The following is a 17400-nucleotide window of genomic DNA, read 5'->3' on the forward strand; positions in this document are numbered from 1 at the left end:
AATGAAATGGAGCTATTTGTAATGAGATGGATAGACCTAGAGTCTGTCATACAGAGTGAAGTAAGTTATAAAGAGAAAGACAAATTTTGCTAACATATATATATGGAATTTAAGGGAAAATATGTCATGAAGAACCTAGGGGTAAGACAGGAATAAAGACACAGACCTACTAGAGAATGGACTTGAGGATATGGGGAGGGGGAAGGGTAAGCTGTGACAAAGCGAGAGAGAGGCATGGACATATATACACTACCAAACGTGAGGTAGATAGCTAGTGGGAAGCATCCGCATAGCACAGGGAGATCAGCTCGGTGCTTTGTGACCGCCTGGAGGGGTGGGATAGGGAGGGAGATGCAAGAGGGAAGAGATATGGGAGCATATGTATATGTATAACTGATTCACTTTGTTGTAAAGCAGAAACTAACACACCATTGTAAAGCAATTATACTCTAATAAAGAGGCAGAAAAAAAAAAAAAGAAGCATAAGGACTTCCCTAGTGGCGCAGTGGTTAAGAATCCGCCTGCTAATGCAGGGGACACAGGTTCGATCCCTGGTCCGGGAAGATCCCACATGCCATGGAGCAACTAAGCCTATGCACCACAACTACTGAGCCTGTGCTCTAGAGCCTGCAAACCACAACTACTGAGCCTGCGCTCTAGAGCCCATGAGCCACGACTACTGAGCCCGCTTGTCACAACTACTGCAGCCCGTGTGCCTAGAGCCTGTGCTCTGCAACAAAGAGAAGCCACCGCAATGAGAAGCCCGCGCACCACAACGAAGACCCAACACAGCCAAAAAATAAATAAATAAATTTATAAAAGATAAATATAAAGCATATTTAACACTAAAAAAACAAAAAAAAACAAAAACAAAACATAACGATTTATATCAATCTTGTTCCTTAGGAGGAAAATAATTTGCTTACAATTTCCATTTCTTTCATCTTTTCTTTTGTCCGTTCAGTTTCTTTTTTCAGTTGACTTATCTCCTGTTCATTTTGTAGTGTTATAAACTCTTTTTCTCGAAGTTGTTCTTTGGCATTTTGCAATTTTTCATTCAAACCTTCTATCTGAATTTTAAACAGAGCAATGTTAATGTAACTAAAGAAAAATAATTCTTCAGTCATAAATGCAATCCAAGTAAGTCAGGTTTTAAACATGTATATCTAAAATAGCAAAAATTTAAAAATGTTTTTCTTTTTCTTTTTTCTTGTAGAAGAGAGTGAGTTTATTAGAACAAAGATTCAAAAATATGTTTTTCTTAAAACAACCATAACTTTGACATAAGTATCAGAATTCTTGTGCCTAATAAAATGCTTATATGTATACCTAAAATATACTAAAAGAGATGACAGTCTCAACCACATTTGTATAAGAAAGGAAAATAAAGGTACGTTAAAACAACACACATTACGTGGCCTTAAAAATAATTTTACAGGTAATTATCTGCATGAGGTAAAAAATACAATTAGTGAAAACAAACTCCCCTTCTTTACTATGTTCCTTCCTTAGAGGCAACCACAGTTAATAGAATTACTTGCAAATCCTTCCAGAGATATTTTATACATATTCAGATATGCACACATTATAATAAATATGTGAACACGTTGACATACAAAAAAAATACATTTAAAATAACATTAAAAGGGTAAGCACCAGAAGCCGGGGAGTCAGAGAAAAGGAAAAATGTGGTGGAAGGGTACAAAGTTTCAGTTAGGCAGGATGAATAAATTCTGGAGATACAATGTATGGCACAGTGAATGACTGTAATTAGTAATACTATGTTGTATACTTGATAAGTGTTCTCATAAAAAAAAAGTAACTATATGAGGTTGTAGATATGTTAATTAGTTTGATTACTGTAATTATGTCATAATGTATGTGTATATTAAAACATCATGTTGTACATCTTAAATATATGCCATTTTTTGTCAATTATACCTCAATAAAGCTGGGGAAAAAATTGAGAAGAAAATGAATATAACATAGGATGTACAAGATAATTAAAATTATGCAGTATTGGGAATTCCCTGGCAGTCCTGTGGTTAGGACTCCATGCTGTCACTGCCAAGGGTCCAGGTTCAATCCCTGGTTGGGGAACTAAGATCCCACAAGCTACACAGCACAGTGAAAAAACAATAAATTAATAAATAAATAATAAAGTAAAATAATGCAGTATTTTTATTGTTTGTATTCTATTAAAAAGCTGTATTATGTGAATAACAGATGCTTACAGTTAAGGAGTTATTTTTTTAAAACAATTTAAGACGTAATTTTTAATAATTTACCTGTTTGTTGCTTTCTTTAAGTTCCAATTCTGATTTCTCCAGAGTACCCTCTAATTTAATTATTTTCTGTTCCATTTCTCCCCTGTACTCACGAATAGTCATATCCAAATGTGTAACCTAAGTACAAAAGCAACATTAAGCTGTCACTCAATTTTATTCTAACATGGAAAACTGTGTGCTTGCAATGTGATTTAGAATTGTTTATAGTGGGTATAACTAAAGAATAAATGCATCTCCAATAAATTATTAAAAAGAATGAGATAGGGGCTTCCCTGATGGTGCAGTGGTTGACAGTCCGCCTGCCAATGCAGGGGACATGGGTTTGTGTCCCGGTCTGGGAGGATCCCACATGCCGCGGAGCGGCTGGGCCCATGGGCCATGGCTGCTGAGCCTGCACGTCCAGAGCCTGTGCTCCGCAACGAGAGAAGGCACGACAGTGAGAGGCCCGCGTACCGCAAAAAAAAAAAAAAAAAAAAAAAGAATGAGACAAATAATCATTGCTTAATAATACTGGATCTTGAGCCTGATATATGATTATGTTCACATAAGTGACAAATAAAATGATTCAAACTTCATTTTATGCTTGATCAAAGCTGCTAGGGCTTCCCTGGTGGTGCAGTGGTTAAGAATCCGCCTGCCAATACAGGCGACATGGGTTCTATCCCTGGTCCAGGAAGATCCCACATGCCGCGGAGCAACTAAGCCTGTCCACCACAACTACTGAGCCTGCACTCTAGAGCCCGTGTGCCAAAACTACTGAATCCACATGCTGCAACTACTGAAGCCCGCGCACCTAGAGCCCGTGCTCCACAACAAAGAGAAGCAACCGCAATAAGAAGCCCGCACACTGCAACCAAGAGTAGCTCCCGCTCACTGCAACTAGAGGAAGCCCACGCACAGCAATAAAGACCAAATGCAGCCCCCCAAAATCAATAAAATTTAAGAAAAAAAAAGCTGCTAAATAACAATGCAACATGAAAATTGTGGGATGCAGCAAAAGCACTGCTTGGAGGAACATCTAAAGCATTGAATGCATATATTAGAAAAGAAGAAAGGGGCTTCCCTGGTGGTGCAGTGGTTGAGAGTCCGCCTGCCGATGCAGGGGACACAGGTCCGGGAAGATCCCACATGCCACGGAGCGGCTGGGCCCGTGAGCCATGGCTGCTGAGCCTGCGCGTCTGGAGCCTGTGCTCCTCAACGGGAGAGGCCACAACAGTGAGAGGCCCGCATACCGCAAAAGAAAAAAAAAAAAAAAGAAGGCCTAAAATCAGTCATCTAAGCTTCCACCTTGGCTAACTAGAAAAAGAAGAGCAAATTAAATCCAAACTAAGCAGAAGAAAAAAATAATAAAAATTAGAGCAGAACTCAATGAAATTAAAATTGGGAAATCAATAGAGAAAATCAACAAAGCAAAAAGCTGGTTCTTTGAAAAGATCAATAATATAAATAAGTCTCCAGCCAGACTAACTTAAAAAAAAAAAGACAGGATATAAATTGCTAATATGAGAAATGAAAGAGGAGATATTACTACAAATCTCAAGGACATTAAAAGGATAATAGAGAAATATTAAAAACAACTCTCTGCCCATGAATTTAATAAAACTAGATGAAATAGACGAGTTACTCGAAAGGCACAATCTGCCAAAACTCACACAAGAAGAGACAATCTGAATAAGCCTATATCTATTAAAGAAATTCAATCAATGATTAATAACTTTCCAAAACAGAAAGCACCAGACTCAGATGGATTCATTGCTGAATTCTACCAGACATTTAAGGAAGAAATTATACTAATTCTCTACACTCTCACTTAGTAGACAGAAGCAGAGGAAATACTAACTCATTCTCTGAGGCCAGCATTACCCTGATACCAAAACCAGACAGAGACATTATAAAGAAAGAAAATTACAGACCAGTATCTTTCATGGACATAGATATAAAAATTCTCAATAAAATATTATTGAATCATACCCAACGATGTATAAAAAGAACTATACACCACAACAAGCGGGATTTTTTCTAGGTATGAAAGGCTTTTTCAACATTTGAAAATTAATTAATGTAACTGATCACATCAATAGGCTAAAGAAGAAAATCACATGATCATATTAATAGATGCAGAAAAAAACATTTGACAAAATCCAACATCTATTCATGATAAAAACTCTTGGTAAACTAGGAATAGAGAGTAACTACCTCAACTTGATAAAGAATATCTAAAAAAAACTAACAGCTAACATCACACTTAACAGTGAGAAACTCAAAGTTTTCCCATTAAGATCAGATACAAGGCAAAGATATTCCATCGTACCACTTCTTTTCAACATTGTACAGGATATCCTAGCTAATGCAGTAAGACAAGAAAAGGAAATAAAAGGTATACAGGTTGGGAACGAAGACATAAAACTGTCTTTGTTTGCAGATGACATGATGATTTAGGTAGAAAATCCAAAGGATTTGACAAAAAAATTCCTGGAACTAATAAGTGATTATAGCAGGTTGCAGGATACAAGGTTAATACACAAAAATCAATTGCTTTCCCATGTACCAGCAATGAACAAGAGAAATTTGAAGTTAAAAACAAAATTATCATTTATACTAGCATTCTCCAAAATGAAATAGTTATAAATCTAAACATATTCAAGATCTATATATGGAAAACTATAAAACTCCAATGAAAGAAATCAAAGAATTATATAAATGCAGGGAGAGTTCACGTTCATGGATAGGAAGACTTAATATTGTCAAGATGTCAGTTCTTCCCAACTTGATGTATAGATTCAAGGCAATGCCAATCAAAATCCCAGCAAGTTATTTTGTGGATATCAACAAACTGCTTCTAAAGTTTATAGGGAGAGGCAAAAAAACCCAGAAGAGCCAACACAATTTTGAAAGAGAACAAAGTTGGAAAACTGACATTACTCAACTTCAAGACTTACTAAAAAGGTACAGTAATCAAGACAGTGTGGTACTGATGAAAGAATAGGTGAATAAATCAATGGAACAGAAGAGACCAGAAACAAACCCATGTAGATATAGTCGACTGATCTTTGACAAAGGAGCAAAGGCAATACAAGATATCCTTCAACAGGTGAATGGATAAATAAACCATAATATATCCAGGCAATGGAATACTATTCCATGCTAAAAAGAAATAAGCTTTGAAAAGACACGGAGGAAACTTAAATGCATATTACTAAGTGAAAGAAGCCAATCTGAAAAGGCTACAATACAATATGATTCCAACTGTATGACATTCTGGAAAAGGCAAAACTACAAAGACAGCAAAAAATCAGTGGTTGCCAGGGTTGGGATAAGAGGGAGAGGGATGAATAGGTGGGGCACAGAGGATTTTTAGGGCAGTGAAAATATTCTGAATGATACCATAATGATGGATAGCTGTCCAAACTCCTAGAATGTATAACACAAAAGTAAACTGTAATGTAAACTATGGACTTTGGGTGATTATGAAATGTCAATGTATCAATAGGTTCATCAGCTTTAACAAATGTACCATTCTGGTAGGGAATGTTGATAATGGGGAAGGCTGCGCATCTGTGGGGGTGGGGCGTTTACAGGAAATCTCTCTACCTGCTGCTCAATTTTGCTGTGAACCTAAAACTGCTCTAAAAAATAAAGTCTTTTAAAAAAGATGTTGCTAAATAATGCCTTCTGAATATTTTTGTTCCTCTAATAAATACTAGCTGAGCAAGTAACTCCTTTAATCCCATTTTCTTCTGATATACAGTATTAAAAGAGATCAAAAGGTTCAGATACTAAGCTAAACTTCATTCCCGAAAATCCACCTGCTATAAAAATAGCAAGATAAAGAGAGACGACATATTTCTAATTTTAAAAATATTTATATGCACATAAAAAAGAAATACCTATAAAGGGACTTCCCTGGTGGCACAGTGGTTAAGAATCTGCCTGCCAATGCAGGGGACACGGGTTCGAGCCCTGGTCCAGGAAGATCCCACATGCTGCGCAGCAACTAAGCCCACGAGCCACAACTACTGAGCCTGCGCTCTAGAGCCCGCGAGCCACAACTACTGAGCCCATGCACCACAACTGAAGCCCACATGCCTAGAGCCCGTGCTCTGCAACGAGAAGCCACCTCAGTGAGAAGCGCACACACAGCAATGAAGAGTAGAGAAAGCCCGCTCATAGCAACAAAGACCTAACACACCAAAATAAATGAATTTTTTTAAAAAAGCTATAAAAATGTCTATTTTGCCAAAAAGAGGGGACCTCTGAAACCTTGTGCGATTGTATTTTAACAGAAAATTTCATTAAAATATAGTTAAAAAAATATATATATATATATATAGTTAAGAAAACCAACTTGAGCTGCTCTTTGCTTTAGCTCCCAATTTCTCTCCTTAAGTGCCTGATCCATTTCAAGGAGTTCTTGCTTTTTGTCTTCAATCTCCATCTTGCATTCCCTGCAATTTAACAAAGTGAAAAAGATCTAAGCAAATAAATAGGAATATTATAGTTTCAAAAAAATTAAATCAAGTGGGTTACCTTTCCTGTAAGTTAAAAGTGACAGGATATATTCAACTATTTCAGATTGAGAGCTCACATTAAAGGAATAATGTATAAAGAAAATGACTGATATCAATTCAACTACTTTAACAGAGTGTTCTAAAAAGGCAAAAGTTAACTCAGATTCTACTATTGGAGACAATTTAAGCTAAATGTTAAAAGCACTACCAGGGAATAAGATTGAATCAGTATAAGAATTTTAAAAATATATCTACATTTTTTCATCTATAGATCAAAGGAGTGTTTGAAAGTCTTTTATATATAATAGCTGTGAGTTCACTATAACTGAACGAGGCATTTATCTCATGATTGATGTCCCTGATATCCAAAGCTCAGTAAAAGACCACTGTATTTCTTATGGGAATTTTTTTAAAACATCTTTATTGGAGTATAATTGCTTTACAATGGTGTGTTAGCTTCTGCTTTATAACAAAGTGACTCAGTTATACATATACATATGTTCCCATATCTCTTCCCTCTTGCGTCTCCCTCCCTCCCACCCTCCCTATCCCATCCATCTAGGTGGTCACAAACCACAGAGCTGATATCCCTGTGCTATGCGGCTACTTCCCACTAGCTATCTATTTTACATTTGGTAGTGTATATATGTCCATGCCACTCTCTCACTTTGTCACAGCTTACCCTTCCCCCTCCCCATATCCTCAAGTCCATTCTGTAGTAGGTCTGTCTTTATTCCCGTCTTGCCCCTAGGTTCTTCATGACCTTTTTTTTCCCCTTAGATTCTATATATATGTGTTAGCATACGGTATTTGTTTTTCTCTTTCTGACTTACTTCACTCTGCATGACAGACTCCAGGTCCCTTCACCTCACTACAAATAACTCAATTTTGTTTCTTTTTATGGCTGAGTAATATTCCATTGTATATATGTGCCACATCTTCTTTATCCATTCATGTGTTGATGGACACTTAGGTTGCTTCCATGTCCTGGCTATTGTAAATAGAGCTGCAATGAACATTTTGGTACATGACTCTTTTTGAATGATGGTTTTCTCAGGGTATATGCCCAGTAGTGGGATTGCTGGGTCATATGGTAGTTCTATTTGCAGTTTTTTAAGGAACCTCCATACTCTTCTCCATAGTGGCTGTATCAATTTACATTCCCACCAACAGTGCAAGAGGGTTCCCTTTTTTCCACCCCCTCTCCAGCATTTATTGTTTACAGATTTTTTGATGATGGCCATTCTGAACCCATGTGAGATGATATTTCATTGTAATTTTGATTTGCATTTCTCTAATGATTAATGATGTTGAGCATTCTTTCATGTGTTTGCTGGCAATCTGTATATCTTCTTTGGAGAAATGTCTATTTAGGTCTTCTGCCCATTTTTGGATTGGGTTGTTTTTTTGATATTGAGCTGCATGAGCTGCTTGTAAATTTTGGAGATTAATCCTTTGTCAGTTGCTTCATTTGCAAGTATTTTCTCCCATTCTGAACGTTGTCTTTTTGTCTTGTTTATGGTTTCCTTTGCTGTGCAAAAGCTTTGAAGTTTCATTAGGTCCTATCTATTTTTGTTTTTATTTCCATTTCTCTAGGAGGTGGGTCAAAAAGGATCTTGCTGTGATTTATGTCACAGAGTGTTCTGCCTATGTTTTGCTCTAAGAGTTTGATAGTGTCTGGCCTTACCATTTAGGTCTTTAATCCATTTTGAGTTTATTTTTGTGTATGGTGTTAGAGAGTGTTCTAATTTCATACTTTTACATGTACCTGTCCAGTTTTCCCAGCACCAGTTATTGAAGAGGCTGTCTTTTCTCCACTGTATATTCTTGCCTCCTTTATCAAAGATAAGGTGACATATATGCGTGGGTTTATCTCTGGCTTTCTCAGATTCTACTATTGGAGACAATTTAAGCTAAATGTTAAAAGCATTACCAGGGAATAAGATTGAATCAGTATAAGAATTTTTAAAATATATCTATACTTTTTCATCTATAGATCAAAGGAGTGTTTGCAAGTCTTTTTTTTTTTTTTTTTTTTTTTTTTGCGTTATGCGGGCCTCTCACAGTTGTGGCCTCTCCAATCGCGGAGCACAGGCTCCGGACGCGCAGGCCCAGCAGCCCAGCCACTCCACATGTGGGATCCTCCCGGACCGGGGCACGAACCCGCGTCCCCTGCATTGGCAGGCGGACTCCCAACCACTGCGCCAGCAGGGAAGCCCCTGCAAGTCTTTTATATATAATAGCTGTGAGTTCACTATAATTGAACGAGGCATTTATCTCATGATTGATGTCCCTGATATCCAAAGCTCAGTAAACGACCACTGTATTTCTTATGCAAATTTTACTCAAAATGACACCTTACATTTAGTGAAGTATTGAAGTCTAATATAGAAATATTTTAAATGTATTTTTTTAATGTATTTTTATAAATTCTAGCCCTATTAAAACACTAACTTATGAATAATTTTATATATAAAAATGCTTAAAATGATACAATTTTAATATTTATATCACTCTGAAGCCTCTGATCAGAGAATTTTAATTTCAAACTCTAAGTTCTGATATCACAAAGGATGAAAATGTTGTTGATCTTGAATCTTCATATGATTTTCCAATCTTAAATATGAAACAACATAATAAAGGTGCTGACTTTAAAAAGCAGATTCTGAACTTCTTTAATGAGATGTTTACTGTTCTCCTAAAAGCCTGAAGAGTTCATACAAGGCTAAACTTATGTTCTAAAAGTAATATGAAATGAATTCTAAAGATAGCTCTAATTGCTGTCTATATGAATAGCTGCGCTTCCAAAATTCAGCTACTAGCTAGAATTTTAAGTTTTGTTTTACTTCTTTTATCCATTCATTCCCTTAATCATTTAGCAAATATTTATTGGATGTTTCTTATATGTCAAGGTTCTATGTACAGTGGAATTAATAGGCAACAGGATAGATGTTGTTCATTACATAGAGCTTACATTCTACTAGGTCAAGAGATGGACTATAAATAATAAACAACTCAACATGAAAAATATAATATAAAGTGCTATGTTAGAACATTAAATACAGTGATGAGATCGTGACTGGGAGGCTATATTAGAATAGGTGGTCAGGGAAGGGCGCTTTGAGGTAATGTGAAGGGTATGAAGAAGCTGGCCACACAACCATTATTTCAGGCCGAAGAAACAGCTATGACAGAAGTTCTAAGGTGGGAAAAAACTTGGTAAACTTTAAGTACAATAAAAAAGCCAGGAGCAAGCAGAACAATATGAAATGAGGCCAGAGAAGTAGGCAGGAACCTTGGGCTTTGTATTACAGGAAAAGGAGCTTGTATTTTTTTTTTTCGATTGTGGTAAAATACATATAACGTAAGATCTACCATTTTAACCACTTTAAAGTGTACAATGCAGTTACACTAAGTACATTCACAATGTTGTGTAACCATTACCACTATTTCCAGTACTTTTTCATCATTCTGAATGGAAACCCCATATCCATTAGCAGTTTTTTCCATTCTCCCTTCCCCCAGTCCCTGGCAACAATTAATCTGCTTTCTATCTCTATGGATTTGCTAATTCTGGATATTTCATATAAATGGAATTATGCAACATATATGTGGTTTCTTTCATTTAGCATAATATTTTCAAGGTTCATCCATGTTGTAGCATGTTTCAGTACTCTATTCCTTTTCACGGCTGATTAATATTCCTTGTATGGATACACCATACTGTGTTTATCCATTTACAACTATCAGTGTACAGCTGGGTCGTTTCCACTTACTGGTTATTGGGAATAGCCGTACTATGAACATTTGTGCAAAAGTTTTGTTTGAACACCTGTTTTCAATTCTTTTGGGTACTTACCTAGGAGTGGAATTACTGAGTTATATGGTTAATGTATGTTTAAATTATTGAGGAACTGCCACACTGTTTTCCACAGAGGCTGTAACCTTTTTAGTTTACCATTTGTTATTTTCTGCTTGGATTTTTGTGTGTGTGTGTGGTATACGGGCCTCTCACTGTTGTGGCCTCTACCGTTGCGGAGCACAGGCCCTGGACGCGCAGGCTTAGCGGCCATGGCTCATGGGCCCAGCCGCTCCGTGGCATGTGGGATCTTCCCGGACCAGGGCACGGACAGGCGGACTCTCAACCACTGCGCCACCAGGGAAGTCCTTCTGCTTGGATTTTTTTTGTTTGTTTTTATTATGGCCATCTTAGTCGGATTGAAGTGGTATCTCATTGTGGTTTTGATTTACATTTCCCAAGGAGCTTGGTTATTATTCTGAATCTTTTGGGAAGCCATTAGAAGATTAAGTAGGGAAGCAATATGATCTGATTTATGTTTTGAATCATAAACTTAAATCAATTCTGTGGAGAATGAATTGTGGAGAAGGTCAAGAATTTAAGCTGGTAGACCAGGTGGGAAGCCAGAGCAACAGACCAGGTGAGAGATGATGATGGCTTGTGCTAAGGTGGTAGTAGAAAAAATAAGAAATCAATAGACTTCAGAATATGTTTTAGAAATAAAGTTGACATGACTTGCTAATAGACTGGATGAAAAAAGGGAGGGAAAGAGATAAAAATAATCTTATAGATTTCTGGTTTAAGCAACTCCATAATAATGAGATGGAGGAAGGGCAGGGTTATGAGTAAAAAAAATGAATTGTTTTAGCCACGTTTAAGATGCCTCTTTAAAATACGTCAGTGGAGATAACAAGTAGGTCATTAGATATGAGTCTGGAGTTTGGAGAAGAGGTCTTTCTAGAGATATGGGTTTGGAAGTCTCTGACACATAGTATTTAAAGCTATGTGAAATTTACCAAGAATGAATTTGTGGGTAGAAAAGAGAAGGGATCCTGCTCTGAACCAAAGGTTACAATATCTAAGATTCTGGGTCACCTTGCTTCTCTCTATCCTGTTCTTTCATTACACATTTCACATCCTGGTCTGTTTTCCTTTTCAGAATCCATTTCCTACACTTTGGCTCCAGTCTGGCTCTCCACCCCTACTCACCACAGATGTGTACTGGAACAGCATTTTATGCTATTGCTGCTAATCTAAGAAACCAGACTTTAGAGTTGGACAGACTGTGTTTCACTCCCCTCTCTGGACCCTACTATCTGACTTTGGGCATTTTACTTAATTTTCTCAAGCCTCAGTTTTCTCAAGCATAAAAAGGTGATAATAAGCAACTCATAGGTTTGTTGTAAAGAAATGATTGAGATCATATATGAAGTCCCTGCCATAGTCCTGGCACAAAATTAGGGCTTAACACAAAGAACAACATTGTTATTGTTAATATTATTTTTCTATTAATCAGTGCTGTATGCTGGTCCAACCATTTTTTATCACTGTGGGATACAGGAGAGGGCCAATGTAAAATGGTCCAAAGAACAAGGATGGAAGTATTAGCCAACAGCAACAGCTATATTAGTGAGATGGAGCATGGGATGAACTGCCTAGGATGAGACACAGTGAGCTAAAGGCAGTTGAGAAGTTTGGACATCTAGAATTCAACAACAAACTCTATAGTATGACCCAAGGACTAAGGGTAATAAAGTGAAGTACCTGTAACTGTGATATCATTTTTTAGTATTTAACTCACGTAAGTTCAGCTGTGAGATCCGTTATAGCAGTGTATTTTTCCTCTAATGATAACTGAGCCTTCTGTAGAACATCTCTCAATTCCTGGAGTTGTCTTAAAGTACTCTTTAATTCTCCATGAGCATTTTGTAGTTCAGTCTCTAGTACTTCCCGTTTCTGCAAGGCTTCTGTTAGTTCAGTTTCAGTGTGGTGCTGTAACTTTTCTAACTCCTTCACTGTTAAAAGCAGAGAATAATTTTAGAATTATATATATAAACTACTTGTTATTCAGAAATTTGTAAGCAATTATAATTAAGAATATCCAATTTTATTCATCTATAAGAGGCAAAATACCACTGATTGTCCCTTCCCCGTCATCTCAAATTCTCACTTTATTCCATTTCTTTAAATATACAAATGCAGGCAGCTAAGCTGAGCTAACCTGTTGCTTACCAGCGTTTGTTTTCTTATCTAGTTCTGTCTTTGTCTGTTCTAATATCATGTCTAACTGAGAGAGATGCATTGCTTTATTTTCTCCATCTCGTTTTAGGTGCTTTATTTCTTTTTCCATTTTATACAGTTCTTCTTTGTAGTGATCCATCTCAAGTTTTACTTGCCTAATTAAAAACAAAAAATAAAATAAATAATAATTTGGAAACTTAAAAATCAACTAACTTATCTCTGACTGAACAAAGTCTGCAAGTTATATAAAGACAAATATCAGCAAAATGTCTAGTCATCGTGGGATGAATTGGGAGATTGGGATTGGGACTGACATATATATACTATATATGACATATATATACTAATATGTATAAAATGGATAACTAATTAAAAACCTGCTGTATAAAAAAAATGTCTAGTCAGAATCTTAAATCACCTATTATATTGTTAAAAATGCTCCAACTAATAGATTGTAATTCTGTACCAATTACATGCCACTAAACACAACTATATGATGTATTTACCTAGTACACTACCTGGCACACAAAAGGTGCTCAATGTATTTGTTTTCTTTCTATTTGGAGATATTTTAATTTTTTTTTTAAGATTGTTGTTTTTGATGTGGACCATTTTTAAAGTCTTTATTGAATTTGTTACAATATTGCTTCTGTTTTATGTTTTGACTTTTTGGCCGCGAGGCATGTGGGATCTTAGCTCCGTGGCAAGGGATGAACCCGCACTCCCTGCACTGGAAGGCGAGGTCTTAACCACTGGACCACCAGGAAAAATCCCTGAGATATTTTAATTTTAAAACAGATCCACAGAGATATATAACAGATATATTTTAACTCTAAACCCTTTTGGGAGAGAAAAACAGTTTTATAAATTATAGTTTCAGAAGTGAAAGAAGCAATAGTTGGAACAGAGAAAAACCCTGCTTCATGAAGAGAAGATCTTGGAACTAGATATATCTTTCTTATGAAGTTTATTCATCTAGTTCATAAGCTTCCTACTAGTAATTAGAACTTATTTTACCCACTGAATGTGCCTATTAGCTATAATTAAGAAGAGTTTTTGTCTAGAAGTCAAAGGGTGGGAGTAAGAAAAGAAAGAAGCAGTTATTTCAATTTTCTTAGTGAAACAAAAGCAAGATCATCAGTGAGAGCAAGGATTGGGGAGGGGTTGTTAGAGTTTTGAAAGAAAAGGCAAAGGTGTAAAAGAGTCCTCTACAAGAGTAAGTAACATTATGATTGCCAGACAGACAGCATTAAGAAAATGCCTAAGGTTTTGAAGTTATGGGTATAAAGTAAGACTGGTCAGTGTCGTTATATTTTTCTCCAGCCTCTGTAAAGATGCAAGCATGAATTAGTCTGAGTTGGATTTTTAGTTCTGTGTACACAAAGTAAGAGAGAGGTAAAGGAGTTGTGGGTTTATGTAAATCAGTGATTTTAATGATTAATTAGAATTTAAGCTAGGTAAAGAGAGGAGAAAGGGCATTAGGGAATGAGACAGTGGTAGAACTGATAGATCAGAGGTCCTAGTTACATCAAAGAATTGTTGAATTGGGGATATTAAAGGGAATGAGGTAATAATATAGAGGTAGATGCATAGTATTCAGATTATGTTGAAATAATGGAGATATTAGAAACGATAAGAGCTAGGATAAATAATGTGAGTGAGTGGCTGAGGATCAGCTAGATAGATGTATATTGAAATCCCCAAGAATAAAGACAGGAGTAGTGTTGGAAAGAGCTATGTAAGTCAGGTGGCCTGTAGGTGTCAGCAACAACGAGGGATGATATGATCTGATGACATGAGGTTCATGGTGTATGTCATACTATTTCCCATCTCAATCCTGTGGTACAAGAACTATGGGGAAAAGTTTTTACTTTAGAGAGCTGCAGGGGAAGAAGCAATGTCCTCAGGGGACAGTCACATTTCTGTTACAGCAAGAGAAAAGAAGAGATAGAGAATATAGGGAATGTCTTTCAGGATGGACTGTAAATTCCAGAGGATAAAGTGGAAATCTTTCACAAGTTCAGATGCGGTGGGAAAAGGAAAGAAAATACATGAGGAGGTTTTTGGGACTTAGTAAGAGAGATGAGGGTAAATCTAACGCCTGGAAATCTGATGCTTCTGGGGAATCTGGCACAAGCAAAGATAAAGTTACAATGTTGATTAGTTTTTGTGGAATTAAGGTACACACTGGTGGTGAGGCTGTGTTAGTGGATAGACAAATATCAATGGCAGAAAGAAGGTCTGAAGAACTGTGGTCTTAGTCTTAAACATAGGATATCTTCTTGACCCCACTGACAGAGTTGAGGATATCTGGGTAAGCAAGTTGCTACTCAAAGCACAAAGGCCCTACCTTTATTCCTGTCAGGGGGGGGAGGGAGTCTGAGGATGTTGTGGTTTAAGTTCAAATGCATAAGTTAACTCTTATTCCTGTTGGTAGAATGGTGGGCTAATTAAGAGTTTATTATTAATTATGTCAACTCTTGTCGACAAAGTATAAGAGGTCTGGGGAAGCTAGGTATAACTTTCAGCTCATAATTCCCTTTCTTGACCAAATAACTATTGATTTCTTAGCACAGCCCAGCCACATTAAATCAGGATCTTTAGAGGTAGGACCTAGACATCAGTACTTTTTAAAGCTCCTTGGGTGATTTTAATGTTCAGTCAATGTTGAGACCACTGTTTTCTTCTATTAATTTACTCCCTCCCATAAACAATTAGAATCCATGAAAAATTCCTCTATATGAGTGCATCTTTGCCTGACACTTTCACAATTCAAGTTAATAAAACAGTTGCTGAGTGCCTATGAGGTACAAGGAACTATGCTGATTGTTGTGGGAGGACCCTTAAATTAAACCATATATTATCTTGGCCTTAAGGAACTACAATATAGTAGGAGAGAAAAGGATATTAACTTATAATACTAAAAGGCATGAGGGATATGAGGGAGGTGCAAACAATGCTATAGGAACACACACCGTAGAGAAATTAATTCCTCAAGCAAACACTTCACTGAACATTATCTGATAGTGAAACTCAAATATGACTGATGTTAAAAGCAGGAAGACAAATATAAACTAACATATTCATTTTACCTGGCAGTACCAGTAAGTTCAATAACTTTTTGCCTTTTTAAATCTGCTTCATATGTGGCTGCTTCACATTTTTCCTCCATTTTTCTCAACTTTTCAGCTGAACTTTCCCTTTGTTTCTGAAGCTCTTGTTCAAGTTTTGATACCTTGTAAAGCAATTTTCAGTTAAGTATTTTAAATTCAAACACAGTTCAACATTTTTCAGAAGAAAAATATTTATATAAATTTGTAGCCTAGCCTATCAGTTTCAAGATGTTATTACAAAAATCAAAGTATAGACCGAGAAACAACGTTTTGAAAATATGAAAGCAAAACAATTTTTAATAAGAAAGATATTTCATTCACACACATAGAAGTGACCACATCATAACACTAAAATAGGACTTAAAAGAATTGTACAGAATAATGGTAAATGTTCCTCTTTTCATCATCCTCATCTGAAATGCTCTTTCTGCTCTTGTCAAACTATGTTTCTCTCCTTCTTCACAAATTGGCTCATACCAATTCCTAGAATTCCCATCTGCCCTCAAACGTTACAACTTGCATTTGCTCCTATTCATTCCTCCTGTTTTACTACATTGCAGGAGGTATTCTTCCTCCTATGTAAGTCAAACTGCTTCATAGGCGTTCTGGATTCAACTCCAATCCACTTTTTAAGGAACCTCATACTACTACCTCTACTCTCTGCTATATCTTCAATCTCTCTTTCTTCTGGTTTCTTTATATTAGCATTTAAACATGTTCAAGACCTTCCTATCATAAAAAACTTTCCTCCACACCTCTACCTCCTTCCGACTACCACCATTTCTTTCCTCCTCTTTATAGCCCAACTTCTCAGATTTTTTCTATGCTTGTTGTATCATTTTTCTCACTTTCTCATTCATTCCTCAACCCATAGCAATCTAGACACTGTACAGAAACTACACTGTGTCACCAATGGCTTCCATGCAGCTAATTCCAATGGACATTTTTCAACTTTCAATTTACTTGACACTGATTGCAGCAGCCCATGACACCAATTATCATCCTTTAAGTCATGAAATACTTACTTTGGCTTCCAGGTACTGTATCCTTCAGAGCTCTGTCAAAGTCAGGCATCTCACCCCTCATTCTATGTTCTCTCCCTAGTTAACCTCAGCCACTTCATTTTTTTTTTTCAATTTTTTTTTTTGGCTGCATTGGGTCTTCGTTGCTGCACGCAGGCTTTCTCTAATGGCAGCGAGCAGGGGCTACTCTTCGTTGCGGTGCACGGGCTTCTCATTGAAGTGGCTTCTCTTGTTGCGGAGCACGGGCTCTAGGCGTGCAGCCTTCAGTAGTTGCAGCATGTGGGCTCAGTAGTTGCAGCAGTGGGCCCTAGAGCACGCAAGCTTCAGTAGTTGCGGCACGTGGGCTCCTTGTTGCGGCGCGCAGGCTCTAGGGCACATAGGCATCAGCAGTTGTGGCTTGTGGGCTCTAGAGCACAGGATTGGTAGTTG

At 36.9% G+C, this 17400-nt stretch overlaps 1 protein-coding gene across 16 annotated transcripts in view; it reads right to left on the bottom strand.

Annotated features, from left to right (window-relative positions):
- The window catches only part of CCDC18 (coiled-coil domain containing 18), a 126492-nt gene that overhangs the window by 41021 nt on the left and 68071 nt on the right, over positions 1-17400 (bottom strand). For all 16 annotated transcript variants that reach the window (XR_004528209.2, XR_012334511.1, XR_004528208.2 and 13 more), the window contains 6 exons: positions 15929-16071; positions 12828-12991; positions 12397-12610; positions 6634-6733; positions 2289-2405; positions 927-1070 (listed from right to left, as the gene is read on the bottom strand). Coding sequence is in view for 13 of the 16 variants with exons in the window: in XM_033863408.2 (XP_033719299.1) it covers positions 927-1070; positions 2289-2405; positions 6634-6733; positions 12397-12610; positions 12828-12991; positions 15929-16071 (882 nt within the window). In the remaining 3 variants the exon portion in view is untranslated. The remainder of the gene's footprint in view (positions 1-926; positions 1071-2288; positions 2406-6633; positions 6734-12396; positions 12611-12827; positions 12992-15928; positions 16072-17400) is intronic.

This window comes from Tursiops truncatus, chromosome 1, assembly GCF_011762595.2.
Source record: "Tursiops truncatus isolate mTurTru1 chromosome 1, mTurTru1.mat.Y, whole genome shotgun sequence".
NCBI classification, from domain to species: domain Eukaryota; kingdom Metazoa; phylum Chordata; class Mammalia; order Artiodactyla; family Delphinidae; genus Tursiops; species Tursiops truncatus.